Source organism: Pseudorasbora parva, chromosome 6, assembly GCF_024679245.1.
Source record: "Pseudorasbora parva isolate DD20220531a chromosome 6, ASM2467924v1, whole genome shotgun sequence".
NCBI classification, from domain to species: Eukaryota; Metazoa; Chordata; class Actinopteri; order Cypriniformes; family Gobionidae; genus Pseudorasbora; species Pseudorasbora parva.
This window is the reverse complement of record NC_090177.1, coordinates 18,417,395-18,443,885: the sequence shown is the minus strand read 5'-3', so window position 1 is coordinate 18,443,885 and position 26,491 is coordinate 18,417,395. Positions and strand designations below refer to the sequence as shown.

General features: G+C 37.4%; 1 protein-coding gene across 11 annotated transcripts in view; it reads right to left on the bottom strand.

Annotated features, from left to right (window-relative positions):
• Positions 1-26,491, bottom strand: part of kif1b (kinesin family member 1B) — a 78,762-nt gene that overhangs the window by 41,479 nt on the left and 10,792 nt on the right. For 4 of the 11 annotated variants that reach the window (XM_067445953.1, XM_067445955.1, XM_067445961.1 and 1 more), the window contains exons 3-15: positions 10,006-10,082; positions 9,659-9,838; positions 9,370-9,435; positions 8,305-8,483; positions 7,403-7,514; positions 6,669-6,746; positions 6,318-6,383; positions 6,192-6,209; positions 5,903-5,978; positions 4,468-4,546; positions 4,177-4,319; positions 3,705-3,746; positions 465-676 (exon numbers count right to left, since the gene is read on the bottom strand). In XM_067445953.1, the coding sequence (XP_067302054.1) occupies positions 465-676; positions 3,705-3,746; positions 4,177-4,319; positions 4,468-4,546; positions 5,903-5,978; positions 6,192-6,209; positions 6,318-6,383; positions 6,669-6,746; positions 7,403-7,514; positions 8,305-8,483; positions 9,370-9,435; positions 9,659-9,838; positions 10,006-10,082 (1,328 nt within the window). The remainder of the gene's footprint in view (positions 1-464; positions 677-3,704; positions 3,747-4,176; positions 4,320-4,467; positions 4,547-5,902; positions 5,979-6,191; positions 6,210-6,317; positions 6,384-6,668; positions 6,747-7,402; positions 7,515-8,304; positions 8,484-9,369; positions 9,436-9,658; positions 9,839-10,005; positions 10,083-26,491) is intronic. The other 7 variants (XM_067445960.1, XM_067445963.1, XM_067445958.1 and 4 more) reach the window with 6 other exon arrangements.

Here is a 26,491-nt window from a genome sequence, read left to right as displayed (position 1 = left end):
ATTTTCACTCCTCAAATAATATAATATAATATAATATAATATAATATAATATAATATAATATAATATAATATAATATAATATAATATAATATAATATAATATAATATAATATAATATAATATAATATAATAGGTATTAACAACCCAGAAATTTCACTGGTATCAACCACTGAAACAACCCGCATGTCACAGGTGTTTACAAACAGCTGGTTTCAGTAACCCTCTCAGGTTACCATGGTAATCCAGAATAGAGTATGCATATGTATGAGAACATGCAAATCATTATGAGTAGAGTATTTTCAAGATAAAAGGTCACCAGGTGCCTGAAGCACCTCCATTATCTTATTACACATTGTTACCTAATCAGTTTTGATTAATTTAAGAGGAAACCTCTGTGACACCAGGAAATGGTTATTAACTTAAGCCCTTGACCCTTTTTTGTTTTGAAATTGCTTGTCTGTGTACCTTCAGCCTCTCGATGGCCTCTTCTCCGCCCGGCGTGGACATGATGCGCTCCTGGATGCTTGAAACGGACTGCAGCCCTACCTGGCTGCAGAGAGAGCCTGAGGACGGAGAGGCTGTCAGGCAGCCCATAGGTGCTGTGGAGAAATGGCCAGGCCGTTGGTTCTCTGAGGCAAGCAAGTATCTATGCTTATTGTTGTGTATATCTTTCAGGTCTGAGCCACAGAGGAAAGACAGACGACGCAAGGAGGAAGAAGCAAAAATGGTGGAGACAGAAATGTAAGAGAGTACAAGAGACAGAAAGAAAGGAAGAAAAAGGACAAAGAGGAGGAAAGACCAATGTAAGACACACAGTTCACATCAAAGGATTACAACAAACACGCCAGTCAGATGCACAGTTTTCACCTCAGGTTGTTCAATAGAAACATATTTATATACCTAAAACTTTAAAAAATCCAATTCATAATCAGAGTCTTACTGTCCAGCAATAACGTCCTTAAAACAATATATCTAAGAGAATGTATCTTGAATTGGAAGTGTATTTTGTCTTGTTCCATTGTGTTTTTCATTTCTTTTTAAGGTAAATTTTGTGAGGTTTAGGTTGTCAGTGGAACAAGACAAAATACACTTCATCACTTGCATCCATCATTCATTTTTGTCTTGCTGAATATTATACTTTATTTGAAAAAGATTACAGAAATAAAATTGGTTGTGATGCAGCTCATTTCCTTTCAAAATACATTCTTAGATATTAAGTCTCAATACTATATAACATTTTATTTTGTTATATTAAGAATATTAATTTTGAGTACAGTATATAGTATTTTTTAATTTTTAGGTATAAACTAAAAAGCACACATTTCAGTTTATAATATTTTAATATGTGGATATTAATATCTCATTCAATTTTGCTTCTGAAGTAAATGTAACTTAAATTTTTATTTAACTACAAGAATATTTTTTTAAATAATAATATATTTAAACAATAATTTAAATTTATTAAAAAAGAAGAAAAGTACTAATTAAAGGAATAGTGCACCCAAAAATGTAAATTTTGTCATCACTTACTCAGTTGTTCCAAACCTGTATGAGATTCTTGGGTAACCAAACAACTGATTAAAAAAAATACAGGTTTGGATCAAATTGAGGGTGAGTAATTTATGACAACATTTTTGGAACTATCCGTTTAAAGAATATACTGGTAAAACGTATTTAAAGTGTCAATAATAAATATGCATCATATAACATGTGACCTTAAAACAATGCAGCCTATATTACAAGCTCTTTTTAACGTGATAAATCAATTTTTTGTTTTTTATTTGACTTGATTTTGACCTGGGTGAAAACTGACACTTCTCAGATAGCAGAGAAGAGTTGGGGGGATTGCATAAAGGTCACGAACCAGGAGAGGGGGGCTTGGGGTGGTAGAAGAATTGTATGATAACATGCTGCTATACGGGCTATTAAATGTCTTTTCCACGCAGAACATTACTCTTAAAGTCATCATGATGCTGTCAACTACTGTGGCTGGAAGGGGAGTGTGTTTTTTTTTTTTTAACTCTCCCAGGGAGCTTTATCGCAGTTCAGTTGAGCTTTCTGCTGTATATTCACGCTATTGAATTTTTCCCCACTTCATTTATCTGAAAAGACTCTCCTGAAGCAACTAGGCCAACATGGCGGCGTAGCAGCACTGCATTACGTTACAGTTCATGCGTTCAGATGATGCGATTGAGGCCGCTAGCACAGAGACCACAGCAAGCGTTTCAGTCAAGTTAAAATGTTCACATTCCCAGCACCATATGGTTGTAGAGCTAGAAAGCACAATGTGCGTTCATCTCTCTGCGTATATCAAGAACTCCCAGACAGATAGAAAAGCAAATAGCCACCTGAGCTCTGATTTGGTTCTGAAGCTTTTAAAAAGGTATGCGGAACTTGTGTAAGAGAATACAGAGAACAGGGATGGGGGAGGACAGACGCACTTGGACTAGAGAGAGATATGGAAATACTGAGGCTCGTAACGCTATGGTATTCTTACACTACCACTGCAACTGCTATTCTGCAAATGAAAAATGATGAAAACATGCACCTTTTCTCTGATAGATCATCGCTTCAGTTTGTAAACTTAGCAGCATTCTAACATCGTGAATGTCATGACCTGCAATGAACAGTTAAATGACAATAAAATCTCACTAGGGAAAAAACTCAAGGCAAAAAAGAGGGTAAGATTCCAGATTAAAGATTAAGGGACATTAAAGAGATATTTCACCTAAAAATAAATTCTGTATCTTTTCTGTCATCATTTATCCACCCATATCATTCTAAACCGTATGACTTTCAGCTTTAACGTTTTAAAGCTTTAAGCTGTATTTTGTCTTATTCCATAGACACATTTTAACTTAAAACGGGTGAAAACCCCAATGGAACAAAATTAAATGCATTCTAATTCAACATTCATCAGTGATTTATTACTTGGTGATTATTTAATTTGAAAATGTGTCAGATTATGGAAATATAAAGAGTTGAGACCCAGTTCCATGTTGATGTTAAATTTAAGATAGATACCATGAAAACATCTTAATTTATACACAATTTTACTTCTTAGTTAAATTTGTCTATTAATTTTGACAATACATACTGTATTGTCATTTCATTATGTGGATATTCATATTATATACAATTTTGCTTAAGTACATTTAAATGCAAAAAAAATGGTCTGTTTATCACACAAAGCTAGTAACTTTTAATATAGATGTATGGCTCATATCGACTACTTTTATGATTCATTAGGCTGCTTTTTTGTTATTATTAGTATAAATAAGTATAAATAATCTTATTTTGTATGGAAACTAAATATAGGACATTCTTGTGTTTCACAAAAGAAAATAGATTTAAATGATAACAAAATGTTCATTTTGGGGTGAACTATCCCTTTAAGTGCTTCCAGATGCAGTCTATCAGATCTATCGTGCTGTGGGGTTGGGCTTATTTGGAGGAAAGCCTGCCATTAAGACTGCATCATGCCAGACAGTCTATCAAATTAGACTAAGAGCAAGCATAAAGCCTGCTAGCGGCATGTTAACCCATCCAATCCAACCCATATTTATCTCATGTTTGTCTGGGATTCCTTGTGGTAAAAAAAGAGGCATGCAAAGCCAACAGGTTTGTATTCCAGGAGCAATGAATAAGCTACTGGTAGCGAGAGGGGAAAGCGAAAGGATGTGGTCCCGTCACGCGTATACACACATTTGCTTCCACTTCCAAGGCAATCATCCCCCATTGGCTCGACTGAAGGGAAGCAGGAAGAACAGGAGAAGGTTGAGAAGTCAGAGTTGAGAGGACTAGTAGAGGAATGACTGACGGAGGCAGTTAGATTTGACTAGACAAAATATTGTGAAGACAAACGTGAGAGGGAAACACTTGACTTTACATAACTGGCATGTGATATGTGGTTAAACTGGACATGTGTTGGAAAACAGTATTGTCTGTTTCTAACCATCATATGTCCATACTAATTCTAATCTCCATCGCATGTTAATGAATGGTTAAATGAAGACATAGAAGGAACAACATGAAGACAATGCAAGCTTGTCAAGACTGCGGCATTAGATCAGAGCTAAAGAATTCGCCACTTGTGAGCAGAGTAAAGGACCTCCCATTTGTCTGGCAATTGGGCATGTGTGCAAAGGCCATTGGGGTGCGCTGTGCCTCGACTTACTGTCCAGGATGTCCCCAAGGCCCTGGGCACGGAGAAGGTCCTTCAGCCGTGTCACCTCGTCCTTAAGCTCCCGCACCAGTTTGGCGTTGGGGTCCTCGTTGATGACGGCATTGCACTTAATCTGCTTGGCTCTGTCCGCATATCTGTGAATGAGCAAACAAAGACAATGATCCAAACAGCGAATAAGATCACAAGAGTGTTTTTATCTAGGACAAGAAAACCCTCTTATCGCAATCAAGATCTAAGAATGGAAGTCACACTGCTTGATGGGAAGTAGGAGTGAATACTTACCGGAGTGTGCTGAGAGTTTCGTCATAGTTAATGTCAGCAGGGCTCAGGGCGGCCACCATAGCGGTCCTCGAGTTCCCTCCTGGTTAACGAGCACAATTAGAAACATCAAGAAATGCAATTTTGACTCGAGTATTCAGCTAAGATGGGCCAACATAAAAAAAGATGTAATTGTAAATAGTATGCGTTTCTTTTTGTGTTGAATTTTTCAAATTAGGTTTTAAATGGTTATAACACTGCATTTCATTTGACGAGGAGAGAGGGTTAAAAGGGTGGGTTAAAATCTCTGGAATAATTTTAATGCAACGTGACAGCAAAACACCTTGGATTGAAAGCGTTTCATTTGATAGCTATTGGTTAGCAACTTATGAGAAAACTTTAGCTTAATCAGCTGAATATAGCTAATAATATTTAGGTGAATAAAACTACCAAAAAAAAAACAAAAAAAAAACGCAAAATAAAATTAAAATAAAAGACCAAATATCTTGATCTTATATAAGTGGATATATAAGTGGACAGAGAGAACTGTTGGATTATTTAGAAATATCAGTCAGTTCTATTTTTAATAACTGGTTCATAATATATTTGCATCATAGTAGATATGCTCATTTATAACCATCATGGATAATCATAAGGGGCTTTCGGCTCAGGTAGTTATAGAAACTAGCCACCAGGGCAGTCGCCCTGAAATTAAATGTTCCCCTAGGATAATTGTCCTGTAGTATTCAAACTACCAGTTGGGACTTTGAAGTGGCTTAAGCAATCACTTAATGTCCTGCTGCTCTGGTTCATTGTGCAGGACTTTAATTTTGACGGTTCTGAGAATGACTTAACTAGAGCCTGAGCACACATTATTCCCCTTCTCCATCTTCATTAGTTTACAATCTGTTTAACAGTCCTATCATATATGTTATTAGATAGAACTGTTAAACAAAGAAAGTAATTGGTACATGAAAATATGTGTATATATTGGTATATGTGTGGTCGATGCCCAATGTCGCTAGCTGAGCAGAAATACAGGATCTTGTTTCGTTTGGTCCCTTGAAAGTTGCATTGGATTTCCTCCTTAGCGTAAGGGTTGAGAAGTGCCTGGACTTCAGCGTCGGTCCAGCTATTAATGTTTTCCATGTTCATGAATTAAATATACTGTATATTGGTTATTAACAGTGTTTACACAGCATTTAAAAAATGCTGGGTGCCAGTGTTTCGCCTGCGTTCGGCCAATCAACGAACACTTGCGTCACTGGTAGTTTCTATAGTGCTGGGTTAGAGCCTACTCTGAAGTAAGAGCTAATTTAGTCCCCCAAAAGGTATTTCTACAATTAAAATTGTTTCCAGTTCCTGTGGTGCAAACCTGCCAAAAAACTGTGTACTTCCACCATTAGTTATAGGGACTATGAAAAAAACGTTAATCCGGTCAGGATGCCCCTATACATACCTAAATTCTCTCTGAGCAGCCATGTCAACACGGAGTCTCGGTAAGGAATGAAGTCTGTCTTCTTTTTCTTTTTGCTCTGTTTCAAAACAGCCGGTAAAACATGTTGGTATATAGCACATAAATAAAGTTACTGTTATAATGAATAAAAAAAGAGTTAAGGACATTATTTGATGTATCAGACATCAAGACATGAATAAGAGACACTATTAAGACAAAAGGTTACATGGATAAAGGTGGATAGGTTTAGATAGAGATGGTTCAGTGGTTAGTGACCACAGGGTAAGATTACCTTGCTGGTACAGTTATCCTGAGAAGGGAAGCATTGCCAGGAGAGAGACACACAGCACACAAAGTTACAGTACTGAAAACAGGCAGGCAAACAGGCAGAGAGATGGGTATTGTGAATATTACTCACCACCTCAGCCAGGGCTGAAATAACCTTTCCTAGTGTAGTTAGAGATTTGTTGATGTTTGCTCCCTCCTAAGAAGCACAAACAGGTATTATTTTAGTTTTTTGTTTTAATAAACTTTGATTAAATCAAATTAATACATTGCAGTTTAATATTTGCTTGTCCTTAAAAACAAACAAGACCTTAAATGCACTGTGACCTTAGCCTTTGTTGGTTACAATGATAAAAATAGCTGATGCATAAGTGTTTTTTCACGCATGCTACATTCCCTGAATATTTGTGGAGTGTGAAGGAGAGCATAGTCATTTTACATATGGCAGGTGGAGCTCTAGTGAGGCTGTAAAATTAGTCTGTACCTTCAGTCTGGTTCCTTTGGCCCCTGTTGAGTCAGCACGCTCACTTCCTGCCAGATCCACCAGGCTGATTTTGCTGACCTGAAACCAGACAGCACAGATACTTTCAGACTAATTAACACACACTAAAATAAGACACTAAGGAAATTTCTTCAGTCTAGAATAGTGTATGTGGGAGTCTATTTTTTCATGCTGTCCAAAGATTTTGGTCTATTAGGAATAGAAGTACAATAAATACATATTTTTTATTTGAATCAGTCAATCAATCTGAAAATCAATTGGAAAGCATTTTTAAATCATTTGTTCCATTAACCATTGAGCTAAGCCGTTCAATCATCCAATCATTTTAGGATACTGTAGTAAAATCCTTGGTGCATGCATGCAAAACTAATTGTGCATGCATGGGTTATCTTTTCATTTTGTCGTGCTTGAGTTTGGGCCAGTGGTGCCGCTGCCAAACTGGATGAGTAATATTAGAGCGAGGGCTGAGGCGAGACCTGTGTAGTGAATCTAATGTAGTAGCTCTGTACAATAGGTATTGTGTCCATGGACCTCATAGAGCTGTCTTTGTGTCTGCAGCAAATACACAATGAGCCACACAAACAGGATGAGTGGGACGGGTCTCTCTCTCAGTTTTTCTTTCTGCTTGGTTCAGGTTTTGCTGACTTTGTGTTGCATGAATAATCTGAGCTCTGTGAAATGTCACAATGGCTGCGGATGGGTGTAAAGTATCCAACCTTCTCTGTGGACAGGTCTGTCTCGCTGTCATACTTCCTCTGTGTGAAAACGATAGTAAAGACAGCATGAGACCGGCTGCTCGTCTCATTCATGTTGGTGGCAGCAACAGTTCTGAGGACAAAGAGGGACAAGTCAAAATTAAGTGTCAAATACTAAATGCACATATAAATTTAAAATAAATAAATATACATACAAATATACATCAAAATACATTGAAATATTAGAGTAAAACTAATAGTAGTCACCTCAGGAATGTGTATTAATGGATATTAAATAAACTTTTACTCTCAATTTATTCTTAACTGACTTAGGTGAATTGAAGTATTTTAAGTATCTATCATATCATACATTTCTTGACCTTATTTTTTAACATCCGTGGAAAGTTATATATCACAATAAAACTAGAGTAAACCCTGAACTCAAGGTAACTGAAAAAATAAATAAATAAGAAAAGTCTTTAAATTAGATTATTTTAATTATTCCCTCACAAATTTATTTCGAGAGCAGGGTTCAAACTTCATTATTGTGTTTTTGTTCATAGCATACTTAAATTATTTTATTATTTAAATTATCAAAATGAATTAAAATATGACAAACAAAAATACAATAATAAAGCTTGGATGGGATGCTCTCGAGAAATACAGGCTTCACATGATGTCACTCATATTCTCCACACATAAACCTTGGTAATCAGAATTCGAGAATTAGAAACATAAGCATGACTTCCCAAGAGTCACATTTTACATATCAGTATCACTGGAGGAAACATAGTTTTCCCATTTCCCCTTTACAAAAAGTCCAGCCTCTACCCCTTCAATATCAGCTTCCAAAATTAAGAACCTGATTTGGAATGTTCTAGACTGTCTACACAAAATAGCAATTTATATGATTTTTCTCTCACCTGGCTTTGTTACCAGCATCCATAAGGTCAGCTATGTCTGTGTAAGAGGTTACGGCCAATTTCGAGAGGTCTTCCACATACGGCCCAAGTAGAGGATGTTCCCTGACACGCAGGTTCCCTTTGTTCTTAGGGTTTAGCAGGTCCCTCACTCGCTCACAGTATATCTCCATATAAGCCACCTACAATGAGAATATAATAATAACCTACAATATATAAACTGAGATAAAAGAATATATTTGATATATATATAAAATAAGTTTGAGGTCAGTAAGATTTTTTTTTTACAAAATCAATATTTTTATTTAAAGACAGAATGGATAAAATTTATCCAAAGTGACAGTAAATAGATTCAGATTTTAAATAAAATAAAATGTAAATACTATACTTTTGGATTATATATTCATTAAATAATCCTGAAATGTTTCTTGAGCACCAGATCAGCATATTACAGTGATTTCTGACACTGAAGACTGATGAAGAGTAATGATGCTGAAAATTCAACTGTCATTACAGGAATAAATTAGATTGTAAAATATATTAAAATAGTTTTTCTATTGTAATCATTTTTCAAAATATCACTGCTTTTTACTGTACCTTTGATCAGTTTTGTGAGCATAAGAGACTTCTTTCAAAAACATTAAAAAGTCTTACCAACTCCAAACTTGGGAAAGGTATATTTTTGAAACGGATAAAAAAAATTGTGGTGGAAAAAAAAAATTATATACTTTATATGCATATCCACCAAACACAGATCCAAAATCTATTTCAGATCCAGAGGCATTCATTTGTCTTCAGTATATCTTTGCAAACAATTACGAAACATGCCAAAATGAAATTGCATTAGAGCAAACATTTACAGCATATTTTTAATACTACTGCCAATTTGTTTGTAGCTAAATATGTTTAGCTCTCAGTTATTGAACACTTGAGTGGGCTCTGATCAAACCCATCACCCCCCTCTACTGAGCTTAATGCTTTTAGGTAACACAACAAAAACAGCATTTCAACAGATTAAGAAGAGCATTTGAAGTGAGTCACAGGAGTCATGGTGTGTCTGCTGCTCACCTCCACCGAGTACGAGATCTCCTCATTGTTATTGTCATTGATTTTCTCAAAGAGATCTTCACAGAGCTGGGATGGGGGACAAAAGAGCACATTAGGGAGGAGAGAGAGAGCAATCGATACAGAGCACAAATAACTGCTGGACATGCTAGACGGAGCGCTAATGCCTTAATGTCTTCTGGCAATGTCTGCTTTGAGATCAGAAACATCTCAGCCGCTGCTGAGCTCTTAAGTATGTCTTTTACTCTGGATCCATTAAGGTGATACATATGCTGTGATATTACACACTTACCAGAGGAATAATGCCTTCCTGTCCTTCCTCTTGTTTTCCCATCATGGTGTAGGACTTGCCAGCTCCAGTTTGGCCGTAGGCGAAAATGCAGACGTTATATCCCTCAAAAGCATGCTGCAACATCTCTTTCCCGATGTCATTGTACACAAGGCTCTGTGACGCAAAGCTGGGGTCGTCCGGCTAGCAGAGAAATGACGGGAACAAAAGATATTAATACAACACTTTGATTAATTACAGCTGTAAATCTGACTACATGCACATTTTATTGTCCACCGAGTCAGCTCAGCAGAAAAGCAAAAAGAACATGAAAAGGAAAGAAGGAAAACGAGAGAGAAAATGAGACTTACTGAGGTGTGAGACCAGTACGAGTAGTCGAAGCTGAAGGATTTGGGTGCTTCCTTTGGGTTCTTGGGGTTCAAAATAGCTGGAAAAATAAGACAAGGAAAATCTTTACTTTTGAGTTTTTCACACAAAAACAGCAGAATGCTTCCATACTATGGCTTTTGAGGACCGTGGACCAATATAGGTTGTTTCATTACCCAATGATGACACCACTATTTAGAGTGCAAGGTGATAAGATGGCTGATATACTTTATTTATTTTAATTGCTATGGTGATAGTATAATTTGTAACAATTATAGTAATAAATGTTTGTAAACATTTTAATAATCTAGGAATATAAAAATTCACAGATAACAGCCTGTGGATTATAAACCATTAAATATATATATATATATATATATATATATATATATATATATATATATATATATATATATATATATATATATATATATATATATATATATATATATATATATATATATATATACACATACACATGCATACATACATACATACATACATGTATGTATGTATGTATGTATATATATGAATATATAATTAACTAAACATTAATAAACCCTATAATAGTATAAATAATAATAATATAATAAAACAACACAGTCTGGAACTCATTAATACCTGAGAAACTGAATCCATCAGTCAATTGCTGACCTGTTAGTAATGTCCTGTACATAATTATTATTAATGTCTCAAAACTATTACATAATATGAAAGCCCTGTATGATCAAGTGAGGTTGAGTCAGCCTTCAAGTGGTCATAATCACTGCCGTATACAAACAAACATTTAAAATTTCTAACATTTCAATTCCTCTGATTGAATGAAATGCTAGTCAAATGAGAAATAATGTCACATGATCATAACGGCTACACAACCACTAGAAAACAACTTGTCTGGGGGTTATTTTTGTTTTTAACAAATGAAAGAGAGGATGCATTCAACCTAGAAGCCTGTGTAAAAAACAAACTGATGACTCAAAAAATGTATTTGTGTGGGATCAGCAGGTCCACCTGTTGCGTGTGACTACCCACAATTCTTTCCATTTCTCACAGTCGATACGATTCGATACAATTGAACTTTTCCTGTGCTTTGACAGATATCACACATAATGTACATTTGCTCTCAGCAGGTTGCTGCAAATCCTCGCAGTCTTAATAAACAGGAATCTACAGGCTTGTCTGGTATTTGGCGTGTCCGAAACATTCAGCCCGACCCTCATCTCAACAACTCCACACCGTCAGAACGCTAAGCCTGGGAGTGAGCAGCTCAGAAGTCTGCGGGGCCACAGGAATCTACTGTAGGATATTTATAGGTATCAGAAAGCCAGCTGCTGCCGCTGCAGTGCCGTCGACTGACTCAGAGTTGGCCCAGAGCGTGTTCAGGCCTTGATTCGATCCAGACAAACGCATTCCACCAGCAGAGCGCAGGGTGGCGAGGTCAGTTGGCTAGGTGGGCGGAAAAAAAAAGAAAGGGTGACTGACGAATGGGATGCACACGCTGCTGTCATAGCAACAATCCAAACAACAACATTACAACAACCTGTCCTGGTCCAGCTGTAATAAAAGTGACGGATCAGCCCAGAAATAGAGAACTGTGGTGTTTTTTCCACTTCAAAGTGTGTATGAATTGAAGAGAGAAGGGAAAGAGGTGTGGATTATACATAAAAATCAATGGTCTAATTAAGCACAAGGTTCTCTGCAGATGAGGACGTGTGAGCCCCCTGCAATGAGTAAATCCCCCAGCAGCACCTCTGGGACACTGGCTAATCTCACAGTCTTCTATCAATTATTCAGTGGAAATGAGAGGGGAGGGTTGAGCACTCAGTCTCTTCTCTCTGCAAGATACCAGTCAAATACTAAATTAGAAAGTATATCATAAATATTCAATATACAGCAATATTTGTAATGATTTTACTGGTGAGTTGTGAAAATCGGCATGATTACATGCATCACTCCTTAGCTGCGTCTGAAATCATATAATGGCAAAATAGGTAGTGCATTTGCGCCTATTATACTATTTTAAAGGTTCATAATTTTGTTTTGGAGGTCTCTTACATTAAGTTTCTCCAACACCTTAATTTTCTCAAAATATACATTGCACATCAGCTCTTTTCTCACAGAGTCTGAAATGGCTCGATTAAGGATTCAGTCTCTCTAAAGTTCTCCTAGAGAGCTTTATCTGCTCTGATTGGTCAGATGGCCCAGTCTGTAGTGATTGGTCTACCGCTCAAAGTGTGTCGGTCGGAAACGAAATGACAATTACCATATCTGAATTTACGCTACAGAGGCTTCCTCCAAAGCCACTTTACAGGCTTAGTTCACCCAAAAATAAATTATTTCATTAATTATTCACCCTCATGTTGTTGGACACTCGTAACACCTTCGTTCATTTTCGGAAAACAAATGAAGATATTTTTGTTGAAAGCTGATGGCTGAGAAAGGCTTCAGATAGGCCTCTATTGGCATTCAGTACATTCCCACTCACAAGACCCATAAAAGGCACCAAAAAACCTTACAAAATCTCACTACAGTGGCTATACAATAATTTTACGAAGCGACGAGAATAGTTTTTGTGCGCAAAAAAAAAAAATCCAAGCAACTTTATCCGCCAAGTTATTGTCTTCCGTGTAGGTCTCGGACGTGAACTCACGCGATAGTGGCGCTCCTCCTCTTCCGGGTCATGTAGAGAACAGCGGATATGCATCATATTCTCACACATGGGTCAAGGTCACGTCAATAACTTGGTGGATAAAGTCGATTTTTGTGCGCACAATAACTATTTTCATCGCATCGATTCATTGATTCATTGTATAATTATTGTACAGCCACTGTAGTGAGATGGACTTTTTATCAAATGTTTTTAGTGCATTTTATGGGTCTTGTGAGTGGGAATGTACTGAATGCCAATGGAGGCCTTTCTGAAGCCTTTCTCAGCCATCAGCTTTCAACAAAAATATATTGATTTGTGTTCCGACGATGAATGAAAGTCTTAAGGGTGTCTAACGACATGAAGGTGAGTAATTAATGAAATCATTTTCATTTTTTGGTTAACTTACCCTTTAATTAGACCATTTCCGCTTCCTCAGCACATGAACTGTAACAATGGCATCGGTTTTACTATATCAATTCCAGGGTGAGTCCTCATCCTCTGGAAGTACATACAAAGTGAATTTGCAGGCAGAAAACAGCATCATCTAGATGTTGTCGACAGCACAAACAAAACTTTGCCTCAACTGCAACCACAATGTGTGTGAGGATGGGACAATCTAGACGTTGTTCCTGCCATAGGCAGGCAATGAAGATCCTACTGGCATTATTCAAATTTCTAATAAACCTACATATGTTACGGAAGTGAGACTGGAATTGCTGATGACTCATTTTGGCAGTTTAGAATCAATTCTTTCTTTTAGGAGACAACTTTATTTGTTTTGCACTTTGATCTTTAAAACTCTCAGACCTTTTACATTCACAGGCAGCAATATTACAAAGAATGAAAGGAGGCATAAAAAAACAAAAACATAAGGGCACTTTTTTTTTAAAACAAACTACAACACTGTTAAAAAGCAGTTTTCTGATCCTTTTTCTTGGCATGGCACAAACTTGATAAGTAAAAACCCCACATCCACACCACTAAGCACTAAAATGACAAAATTACACATATATGCATTGCTTCAAATGGCATATTAAAACCGGATATTTTATTAATAGTACCACTCCCATTTAAGATGAAACTTGAGCGCAAGTCAGATAGGAACACAATATGGTCATATAGGTAGGATTTTTGCTGTAAAGTATTTTCAAAATAAACAATGTCATCAAAATTGGTATTGTTGCTTCATATATGGTCAGACACTTGCAATATGAACAAAATCAAGATTAAATCAATATCAGTTATGAGGTTGACAGCAAATGACATATGCATTTTGTCAGTCATTAGAACGACCACATCTAAGTCAAGTACATCGCATTGTTTTTTCATCAATTTGCAGATTATACCGTTTATTGTAGCTATATGGGCGCTAAATGTTTCTTGCTGGTGAATACATTTAGCCAAAATCTCATAATACAAATGGCAAAGCACTATGCACACACAGGATATTTAAAACAGTATATTGGCTACAACTAGACCGCAAATACCAGACTAAGACTCTTCTCCACTCTTTAAATACAAAAAAAATTGCCTTTATAGACAGTGTTTCTTGAGTAAAGAAAATGCTGTACTTATTCAAACATCCGTTCATTTACATTTGCATTGCAAACACACAACGATCCATCGCTAAACTCTGTGCGGCACTTCATGGAAAGAAGAAAAATAAAGCGGGATTCAAACTCGGGTCACACAAAGTGTTGAAGTGCTGCCCACAATCGGCTTCAACTCTAATTCAAATTGAATCTTCCCAACGAGACAGGGGCCCCCTGAATTTAGTGATTAAGGACTATTATTTCTTATGCATATTTAGTGAATATTTGATCATTATTTTAATATCCTTTTCTATGTAAAGCAAAATGAATTATCATTGTGTATGAAATATGCTATATAAATAAACTTGTCTTGCAGTCATTTTAGTGAAAAAACTAATCTTGACTAAAACTAACATTTTAATTGTATATTTATCATCTAGCTTTACTAGTAAAAGGGGAGGACAAATCCACAGGAACATCCACAGTTGGTCTCTTAAGAGTTTTAATGAAGAAAGCTGGTTAGTTGTGTGCCTCTTTGGAAACAATGTTCCCAAGTTGGTCCTTTTCTCATGTTCTGCATCCTTGAATGGTTAATGTGACGAGGACAGGCCTGTGTCATTCAGATGAAAGAGAGGCTAAATAAAGAGTGATTACACTTCTGACCTAAGGCCAACTGGAAACTGGAGCAGTGGACACACAGGGATTTACATTACCACACTCTTTCTGCCCCTCTTTCTTGGAACAAAACGCACAGAGGGACTATAAATGCCTCTCCCATCATGCACTGCGTTGTTCACCCATCATATCAGAACACTGATAGTGGCCGAAAGACAGATGGACGACAGGCAAGCCTGGCCTTGCTCACCTACGCACGTGTGGTTCACTCACACCTGTTTGTATCATTCTAGAGCCTCTGCTATGTCTTGTGACACAGACAGGATACATTCTGCCATTTTCAATTGAAAGAGTAAATGAGAAAGGATTTTACATTCAAAAGCTATACAAGTTCTTCCTGTTATGTATTCATTTAAGTCCCTAAAATTCGGGAAGGAAAGGAAAATGAAATCCCAGAGTTCAAATGATCTCTTGCCATTGTAATTCTATCAATGTCTTCTTTCTACGTCAACACTGCTGACGCAAGCCATAGCAAACGTTAAGGCCCGTTACCATGACGACCACCACACTGATCAGTGGGATACAAAAATAAGAATCATCATCTGCGTTATACAATTTAATTTTGTGCTTCCCCCTCAAAGACGTGTGCTGTTTTCATTTTCAAGCTTGAAATATCAAACCAAATTAAGTGACCATTGTAATGCTATTAGACTGTTAAAAATTCACATATTCATGTTTGAAAATCCGTTAAATCTAGCTGAACATGTATAAGGCTCCAAATGAAAGCATTAGGATTTGTAAATTAGACATTAAGTCAGACATTAGGCATGAGAATTGAGCATTCAGGTAAGTCACGCTGGGCTTTAAAAAAAAAAGATTTAAGAAAAGAAAAAAAAGACATCGCAATATTACATTTAAATGGAATTTAGCAAACAGTACACATACTGATACAGGCAAATGTTCTTTATGTACATGATAACTAATTCTAAAGTAGTTTACATTTCAGTACCTGAAAAATGATATACTATTTTAGTAAGAGTAAAATGGAATAATGAAAATGGACTAATGAAAAGAATGAATATGAAATGACCCATGATTTACTCACCATAAGCCAATCCTATTTGTATATGAAGTGATGCATTTTTGATGGATACACTTTTTTGGGCCTTCAAATTTTGGGTTCCTATTCATTATAAAGCTTATATGAGCCATTTTTAACATAACTCTTGATTGTTTTCTTCTGAAAGAATTCCATATACACATAGGGTGGCTTGTGGGTGAGTAAATCATGGGTCAATTTTCCTTTTTGGGTGAAAAATCCCTTTTAAAACATTTAAAGTCTGCATGAAATTAAAATTGGCCCCATTTAGTTTGTTAGTGCACATTACTTGTCTTATGGTAAACAATTCATTCATGCAAGTGAATCCACACACAAAAAAAGTCTAAAGTCAAAATCTAAAAATGTTCTTCCCTTCCGGAATGACATTCCTCCTCTGATGACTTCGGCAAATCAGTCCTCTCCTCTGTTTTATATTCGGTTTCAATCTACTGAATAGTCGGTCGCAACTCAGGTATTCAGTATACTATATCCAAGGTATAGGTATAGATTACCGTTGAATAGGGTGCTATACCACTTTAAAAGTTAAAATAGTTTTTAACCAAGCTGCAACCTTCCCTTAGTTTCTGTTGAAGCCAATACGGAAGTGACTTAAAATACAGTTCACCAACTGGCCACTAGAGACAGGCTCCAGAAGTGAGCAGAATTTCTGAGCCCCATGTTAAAATTCACAACAGAAAACATATTTAGAGCCTGGTACAAATTGTGGTTTTGGCCTATATAGCTAATATTGCCCTTTATGACAACTGTGAGGGGGTGAATTTTTTAATGACTTATAGAAAGCCTTAGTTCTGCATGATTATGGGCATGGTTTGAGCTCCGACCACATCCAGCCCCTTTGCCCATTTTCTGTTATCCAGGAGTGACGTGCGATGACGGACTGGCAAGATGGCAACGGCCAGCTAGTCTCTACTTTATGCTTCAGAACAGGACTGGATAAAAGGATTTCATCTGAATCCTATGGGTGACGTCACAGACACTTCTTCTTCTTCTTCTTCTTCTTCTTCTTCTTCTTTCGGCTGTTCCCTTCAGGGGTCGCCACAGAAAATCATCTGCCTCCATCTAGTCCTACCCTCTGTATCCTCTTCTCTCTTCATGTCCTCCTTCACTACATCCATAAACCTCCTCTCTGGTCTTCCTCTTCACCTCCTGCCTGGCAGCTCTAACCTCAACATCCTTTAACCGATATATTCAATCTCCCTCCTCTAAACATGGCCAAACCCTCTCAACCTAGCCTCTCAACTTTGTCTCCAAAACATCTCACATGTGCTGTCCCTCTGATGTACTCATTCCTGAACCTATCCATCCTCGTCACTACCAAAGAGAACCTCAACATCTTCAGCTCTGGGTGACGTCACGGACGCTACGTCCATTTTATTTTACTGTTTTTAACCTCAAATAGGGTTAAAATATTCACTGCCCAATGGTAGCCTAGCCAGGCTCATCTCCTCAAAGTTGTCCGTGAATGACAGTTTGAAGCTAGCATGAGGCTAATTTCTGCAGAGGGGGCTGAAATGAGTTAATAACCTCTCCAAACAACCCCTCAACTCAAAGCAATTATGTTTAGATTAAACACTTAAACAGACCACAAACCATCATCCAATGGAGAGCCTGTCATTATGCAAATGCAAAACTAAACGTGCTATTCACTCCTCCCAAACAATGTCCTGACCCCAATCCCCAGCCCTCTCTAGCTGAGACCAGCTTAATGTCATGTGATCATCAAAAGCGAAGTCTGATGGCACGTTTAACTCACTTGCACACACAAATACAACAGTGGTTTGGCAAAATATTCCAGATAGAAACAATTATGCAAATTCTCACTTTCTGCAGCCAATTGCAAACCAACTCAGGGGTGAATGAGGTTGGCACAGCAATGCCACAAAAATAAACACATGTTGGTTTTCCTGCTAGGAATCATGGGGAACTTCAGATTCAGATGCACAAAGACTTTCAATCACTGGCTTTCATCACTGTAGGAAACTCAAGCAGGAGGGAGTTTAAATGAGTTAGCAGACACCAGCTGACCTGCATGTGGCACAGGAAAAGCTTAGAGGAAAGAACGAAAAACCCATCTGTCTGCTATGCTCAAAGTGTATCAACTTCCAGACTGTGATGATAAACCTGGGCTTATTTCAGATAGTGTGAGATGACCTGAGAATAGCAGGCATGCCCGGCCTAATGCAGTAGAATATGTGTCCTCTGCTCCGGACCCCATGAGACTTCGCTTTTTAGTCCACAGGCAAATCAATATCCACCGTTAACATCCTGCAGTGGCTTTAAAAGGCTGTTTTAGAAGTCAAACAAACAAAAACAGGCATTAAACATCTAATTATATATCCTCAGGTAGGAGAACCACACAAGAACAAGCTGCAACGATTGATTTTAGACAATTTGGGCTTCCAGAACAGTTTCTTTACTATTGTTGACTAACCTTTGGGTTAAAATCCAATGCCAGGTTTTTACAATTAACCATTTTTTGTTGCACACCCTGGTTTCTGCTTCCAAAGCAAAATCGCATAAAAAGGAAATCAGTTATCTAAAAAGGAAGAATTGCCTCCCAGTAAGAGTGAATTGGAAAAGCAGTCAGCGGTTTCTGTACTTTTTTATTTTTCTTCCAACAGAAAATACCCCCAAGACCTTCATTGAGACAGCAAAACGAATTCCCACCTGCTGAGATTTACACCCAGAATGGCATCTGCGGACACAGATCTACCGTACACGGCTGTAACCTAAAGAGGAAAGCTTAAAGAGGACAGAGTGTGTTCCCATCTGGAATAATCCATCCATCCGCAATCATCTGCCTGCAGAGGCAGTAGAGAGCAAAACACAGGCTCCACATTCTTCTCACAGGTGCTGAAGATCACAAGCAACCACAAATCATAAACGATCTAGCAAATGCCAAGGGTGTGCAGCAGCTTAAACCACACGGGCTGTGCCCACAAACCCTTGAGGGGTTTGTCACGGTTCTCTTTAGATGATTTTCACCATTACTAGCAAAGTGATAGTACTATTAGTTACCACAACATGTGGATTAAAAAATTAAACCAAGAAGTATTGGCATATTAATGCAATATTGCATTGGAGCAATGGAAAGCCCCAATGCAGAGATGCTGTAGTGCATAAAAAGTGTGACTTCCTCATTACACTGCAAGCGAGTTCCTCATAAACATCCTACGACTATGACATCATAACAATAATGTCTGCCATCCATCGGACTGTGCAATCTGAGAATGGTATTTCAGGAGACAGACTCTTGTTTCTGAGCAGTGTTGGGCTCAATTACTGCTTTTGAGAAGTTTTAGTGAAGCCTCAGCATGCCATCCACGCAGTTTTCATGTCACCTACTGAAAAAGAATGAAAACAGGAAGGCTGAAGAACAATACTGAGCTCAAGAACCGCAGCCAGAGAATGCCAAGCCCCTTGCAAAACATGAGGTCATCTGTTATGACTTTATAGAGGCCCGACAACTTCAGACACTAACCACAAAGAAAACAACATTTGAAATAGACATTTTCAATTGTGTTTAGGTAGAGAAAGTATGCTTAGGGATGGATGTTATGACTCTATATACACACCATGCTAAAAGTAGAATAAACAGTTCGAATTTTTAATTAAATAAAATAAAATAATATATTGTCACAATGTCCACGAAGCAGTATAACAAAGCAGTATAGAGATATTTCTTGAGCACCAGATCTATATACTAAAATGATTTCTGAAGTGATATTGAAGATGAGTAATGGCTGCTGTAAATTCAGCTTTGCCATAACAGAAATAAAATGACATTTTATAATATTTTAAAGGCACAATATGTAGTTTTTCTCTGCTAGAAGTCACCTACTCAAGACAAAGGCATAGCTTATTGATGCTGAGATTGAGTGTAGATTCATAAGAGATGTCATCTTCACCTTCCAGCAGGTGGAGAAGAATCGGGACAGGATAAAGGCAGAAATCTAGGGGTGACCCCTAATAGTCGAAGATTCGATGCATCGATATGCAAGACCGGATTCGACCACTGATCTCATGGTCGAATCTTCGCGGGTGTTATGAAACGAGGATCATACCATTTTGGCAATATGGGGTGCTCAATATTACTGTTATAAAGACGTGTCGCGGTGCTGAGTGATCGCCCCTTTAAGGGCACGGAGCTTCGCACCGGACGCGCCGTGCCTTTAAAATTCGAACACATATACCGACGGCGGAATTAGACGCCTGTCCGCGGCGATTAAATGTATAATTCCTTCAAATCGTGAATGTACATACTGATTTCACCCTGTGCTACAAGATAATTGAATTGAGCTCGCGCGTATATAATGTTCACGTCTGCCTGAAGTGAGATAACGTTACCTGAGACACGGCGCTGAGCTTCAGTCCGGTGTGAGACACCCTTCAGGCACAATCGGCTTAAGAACGTGCATATAAACGCACTCAAAGTGTTCTTTTCCTCTCTAGGCGGGTATTTTTTTAGGTTTATTTATCAAAATGTTCTTTTATATATTTGTGTGATGTTCTGTGTTTCGATCGCGGCTTTTAAATGTTATGAAAGGACGGTTAATTTACGAATGCAGTGTAGCCTAGTTTTGAACACTTTATTAAAAGTGGTGGCTGTGTGCCGTGTGTAAAGTAAAATAAAGATAGTCTTAGCCTCCTGATGACTAGTGTCCTGCCCTTCCCAACCCGATACTTTTTGTTTTGTTTTTTTCCGGTCTATGGTTTACACACACACAGATGATTCGACTTTTGGTCGACCATAGAGAGATTCGAAAATTCTGATTCGAATGTGTAAATCCTTAGTCGGGGACACCCCTACAGAAATCATGTTCATGGATGAGATGAATAACATTACTTTTGTATGAAGCAGAGCAGGGTAACGTGTTGTGGGAGCAACGTGGCCGCTGGAGCGATTGCTAATGAGAGACGAGCGTCTCACACGGCTTGACAGCAGCGGGACTTTTATTTGGCCACAGTCGCCACTTCCGGTCAAACATTTGTGTAGTAACACAGCGCTGTTGATCATATTAGATACATTTGAGCATGTTAAAAAGTATTTACTAACGTTACTCTATGTGCTCTCCGTGTGGCTTCTAGGAGATTGATATTAATCATGATAATTCAAGAAAACAAGATTCAAACAATAAGACTAAACATATTGAGCAATATAACAATGATTCGTTTCTGTCTATAAATGTATCCAAACAGTTGTCCCCTTGTCTAACAAAACATAATATATTAAGCGTCTTTGGCGTTTCCATTGATTCTACAAAATAAAAACAGAATCGAGGGTATCAAAGGGGTATCATAAAATTGCTTCTTTCTCTGGACTTACACATTCTTTGGAAACATCTGGAATAATGTAAATAACACAAGTCAACAAAATATATAAACACTGTTCTAGTGGTTTTTGGATATTTTAATCCAAAAATCTTATATATTGTGCCTTTAAAATAGACCATTTATTTTAAATTGTATTTGCATTTCATTATTATTTGCATTTTTTATCAAATATCTGCAGCCTTAGAGGGTTACTTCAGCGATTAGCATATGGCTTTGTATCAGTAGAAACCCTGGAGTATATTCAAATGATTGTGCTTTCCCCCCTTCATACCCCCCTGAGACAATAGATTTATGCATTGTATTTCTGGAAAAATTCCTCCTATGATGCAAATTGACGATATTTGCATCATAGAAGGAATGTTTTGCCAAAAGACTAAAGACTACAGCCAGCAGAGGGAGCCATTTCCGCATGTTTTGAACCTGCGCATAGGGGATGAGAGATCACACTCAGAGCTCAGCTCGCAGCTACAGGCACTCATTTAAACGGAGCTATGGTGAGCAATGCAAGTCTTTTAACTTCTCAAATTAATTTCTATGAAAGTTAAGCTTGCAAAGGCATGAACTGAAACGCGCCAGACTGAACTCGCGTTGTGAATGTATGCCGCGAGTGTAGCCACGATTACCTCAGCTCTCATCACGCGAGCTCATCAGCTCATTTATCTCACTTCTGCAGTTAGTGCTCAGTTCTGTGATACTCGCGCTGTGACTCACTCATTATATTGAACAGACACGTTCAGTTTTTAATTGTAGTGTCTTCAACTCAGTCACAGTAATCCAGTAGGTGGCTTTGGGAATGGCCTCACAGGGCAGCGAAGCATTCTGGTAATTGTAGTCTTTCATCCCCATGAGACAAAAATACATTTTCTGTCTTTTCTCAGTCTAAAAGGCACCAAATTCAAAAATAATTTCACATTTCTACTACATTGATGACCCAGTTTAAATACAGATTCATCTTCCCAGCGCTGAAGTACCCCTTTAGTGACAGGTTAGGATATAAAAAAAAGTTATTTATGCCTGTAAAAACGGTCAGATTTGACAGGACTGCTTTCCTCGTCTTGTAAATGTTTGATTTATGGGATTCCATCATGTTCAATTAATGCAGACAGGAAAGAGGCGGTTAGGTGAAGAATGAATGAGAGCACTGCATGAGACTATCATCTCCAGCACTGAATATAAGTGCGATAAGGGAGATGCTAGATAGAAATCACTAGAAAAGTGAAGCTGCCCATCTGCCAAGATGTCGTCCGGAGTGCCCTGTCTATTTCTGTAGCACCAGATGGCAAGTGCTGCCTCACATAGTGACAGCTCCTCAGTGAAAGGAAGGAATGGGCAGATTTCTGAACTCAGACCTTCCTGACACACTTCACTCTGCAAATTGTCAAGGGACACGTGCTACAGTACGTACAAAAACTTATACATGTACGTGTATGTGGCAAGAACATCAAAGCAATTAAAGAAGGTTATAGATTTGGGACATTTTAAAAGTTCAAGGATGCTGAAAATGCAGATTTTCTTGCATCCAGTAGTTAGTATATGGTGGACTACTTCTCTGATTCTGAATTCCTGAAGCACAGCCAAGTTAATGTCAGCACTGTGCATACAGTGTGACAATAATGTGCTTGAAAGCATACACAAACATACTGTGAGAAAACAGCATCAGGTTCAGAGCAGCATATTATTTGTCAGTGTTAGTGAGTGTAGGACCAGAGAGAGAGTATGAGAGTATGACACCTCTTCAGTTTCAGTGAGGACCAGCAGACACGTTCCACTCCTTATAAAATCAGCACGCCAGTGGAAACGGGAAAGTCCAGGAAGCTGAACTAATTTTACAGATCACCCAGCTAAACATAGGCTGATACATAAAGAAAGACTGCAGAATTTGATAGTACCTCGTCTTCTTAAATGGCTCAACAATATTGTATAATAAACATTAAATTAAATAAATCAATAATAATAATTACAATATTAATATAATTAATATTTTTATTATATTATCACTATTACTAATAGGAAGAACAGCAATATAATAATAGTTACTATTAATACAAATTAATTTAAAGGTTCACTATTTCATTTTTTTGTTCAACATTTAGAGAATTAAAATCAATTGGTACATGAATCCATCTTCTAAATTAAGTCGTCTCATCATGAAATCACTACGGTACGCCTATAATAAGTGTTTATATTCAGACTTTTTTTAGCGGAGTAGCCCAGTACCTGCGTGACTCGTCATATACATAAACGGAGAAAAGTATCTCCAGCTACAATGTTCTTCCGCAAGATCCATGCGGTTTTGTTTATTAATTGCTAGTTACATGGTGTACCTTTAAAGGGATAGTACAACCAAAAAAGAAAATTGCTATTTACTCACCCTTAAGTTTTTTCAAACCTGTATGAGTTTCTTTATTCTGCTGAACACAAAAGCTGATATTTCAATGGCTACTGTCAACTGTTTGATTACCAACATTCTTCAAAATATATTTTTGTGTTTATTCTTAATAAAGAAATTCGTACAAGTTTGGAACAAGTTGAGGGTGAGTAAATGATGACAATTTTTTTTTTTTTTTTTTGGGGGGGGGGGGGTAAATAAGTTAAATAAAGTTAAATAATAAATTTAAATAATAAATTTTTGTTTTATTTAAGTAAAGTTAAATAAAACAAAAAAAAGTTATTTCACTATTATTAATGTCTTATGGTGTTGCTGTTGTTGTAAATTGTTACAACCACTCACATTGTAGCTAACATGATGACCCTCCCTGACTATGGTAAAATCACTTAGATGCACAGACTCTTGATTGCTTTATTTCAGAATATAGATTCCACTGATCATAGCACAATAATGATCAATATATAGGCCAAGAGAAAGACAAGGAGTGGAGACAGAGAAACAGAATAACTCTGAGCTGAGCCCACATGTTTTTGTTCATTGGGCTTCGGGTGTGCTCTTCTCTTTGTCTCTACACCAACACCATGATGACTTTTGGCCTAATATGAACTGAGAGATTATTAAACTCCTCCCACACCACAGATCCAAAACCTACACAACAATGAAGTCGGTTTTAAAAGGGCTGTTCACTATCCTGCCCACTATAAACAGCCTCAGCATTTGGACAACAACACTGTAAGATGCAGTGGTTTTTGTTCTGTAGGATTCAATGGACTGAAATGGGCGGCGAGCTTGAGTCAGCACTCAAGAGACAGTTTTAACAGATGCCTAATCCTAGATGACTAATAACACCATTCTAACTTTCAAAGAACAGCGGAAGTGATTAATTAAACTAATTTCTTTGTATACTCAAGGTTAGCAGAAGGGGACTAAAAGCATGCAACACCGCCATTTTTGATGCGAGTGCGGATCGGGCCTACATCTCCAGACAGAGATCCAGACCACAGGTACACCATGCCAAATGACTGTCAGCCAGGACAGACTCAATGTTTTTCTTCTAAATTCTGCTTTTCATTGCCATGAATAATACAGGATGAATAAAAGTAGTGGCCATGATTAGCCGTGCCTGGATTACAAAGCTCTATCTCCTGCCACTCTCACATTCAGTTCCCAGTACACTGGGGTCCAAGACAGAAACCAGCACTGGAGAGAGAGACGGAGAGAGATGGCGGTGAGCGATAGCAGAAAAGTGAGAGAACAGTAAAGCAAAAGAGACAAAGAAAGATATTAGAGCAGGGACCTTTGACCTAAAATATTTACTACAATTACTCCCTGAGATTTTAAATTAATATTTAGAAAATTTGAACACCACATCTGCATGTTCATGGTTCACTGATGACAGTTAAGGTTATTGGTAATTTATACATTTCTCATGATTAATTATATGAATTAAAACAAAGCAGAGGGTTCTAAAGGATGTAGTTTAATAAAAAATTTGAAAAACAAAATGTGATGTTATGCTTTGTTATGAGTCACTATTGTTTTTGTGTGTGTGTGTGCGTGTGTATTTGATTTGTACTTTACCTTTCAAAAGTTTGTTTTAAACATGTTTTAATGTTTCTGAAAGAAGCATTTTATGCTCACCAAGACTGCATTTATTTCATTAAAAAAAAAAAAACAAGTTTGGAGTTATATTATTAAATACCATTAAAACTTCATTTCAGCAGTATTCATTGTCATATGATCCTTCAGAAATCATTGTAAGACCGGAGACACACTGCAAGCGTGGCGTGAGCGTGCCGTTTCTGTTGCGTGTCAGCCGCAGGGCGGCTGCGTAGCGTTTTCTCTGTTTTTGCACACCAGAAGCGTGTCTGATGCAGCGCTGCTGCTGCTGCTTGATGTACACGGAAGGCCTATAATTCATGTTAGACATAAATATATTGCCTATTGATACAGCAAAGACAACGTCAGCAGTAGCCTATTGACCATACCTACTATAGTGATGGGAATACAGAATACTTTGTTCTGTATTGACAGGTACAATATTTTAAAATCGATAATTATGTTGTTTTTCATTATTACAAATAGGCCAATATCTGCATTTAATATGTTAAACTACATTCAAACATGAAACTGTCATTTATTAATATGTATTTGTGTCAAAATGACGCATAAACATCTTTTCCTATTCTATTTTGCCTGGAAACACTTCCTACACGCTCGTGTGGCGCGTGAAAAATAGCCGTCTCTTCTATTTCTAGCATGCATGCGTTTTCCAGGCAGTGTGCAAGCTCCAACCTGTTAATATGGGAGCCGAAATAAAAACAGACACGCTAAACAGCCGAGACGCTCACGGCACGCTTGCAGTGTCCCTCTGGCCTAATATGCTGATTTTATGCTCAAGAAACATTTTCTATTATCAATGTTGTGAAGAGTCATATTTTTTTTATTTGATAAGTAGGAAGTTGGCGGAAAAAAATATTTATTTGAAAAATAAATTTTGCCTTTATTGATATTATTAATCAATTTAATGCATTCCTGACACCAAACTTTTCAACAGTAGTGGACCATTATTTGAATAGCACTTTTCACAATCTAAATAATGAATAATTTGATGGATAACATTTAATACATTATTTTTTCACCAAATATCCCATTTCATTCAGAAATGCTTAACATTAAACAAGTAGTGAATGTAGTTTCATGTTGACTTAGATTCACTGGAGCAGAATAACAAATAATAACTGCTGTTTTTCTACCTCACTGCAGATAACCCAGGAAGTGGAATGTCACTGTACATCAATTAAAGCTTGATTAATTGTGAGCATGAAGT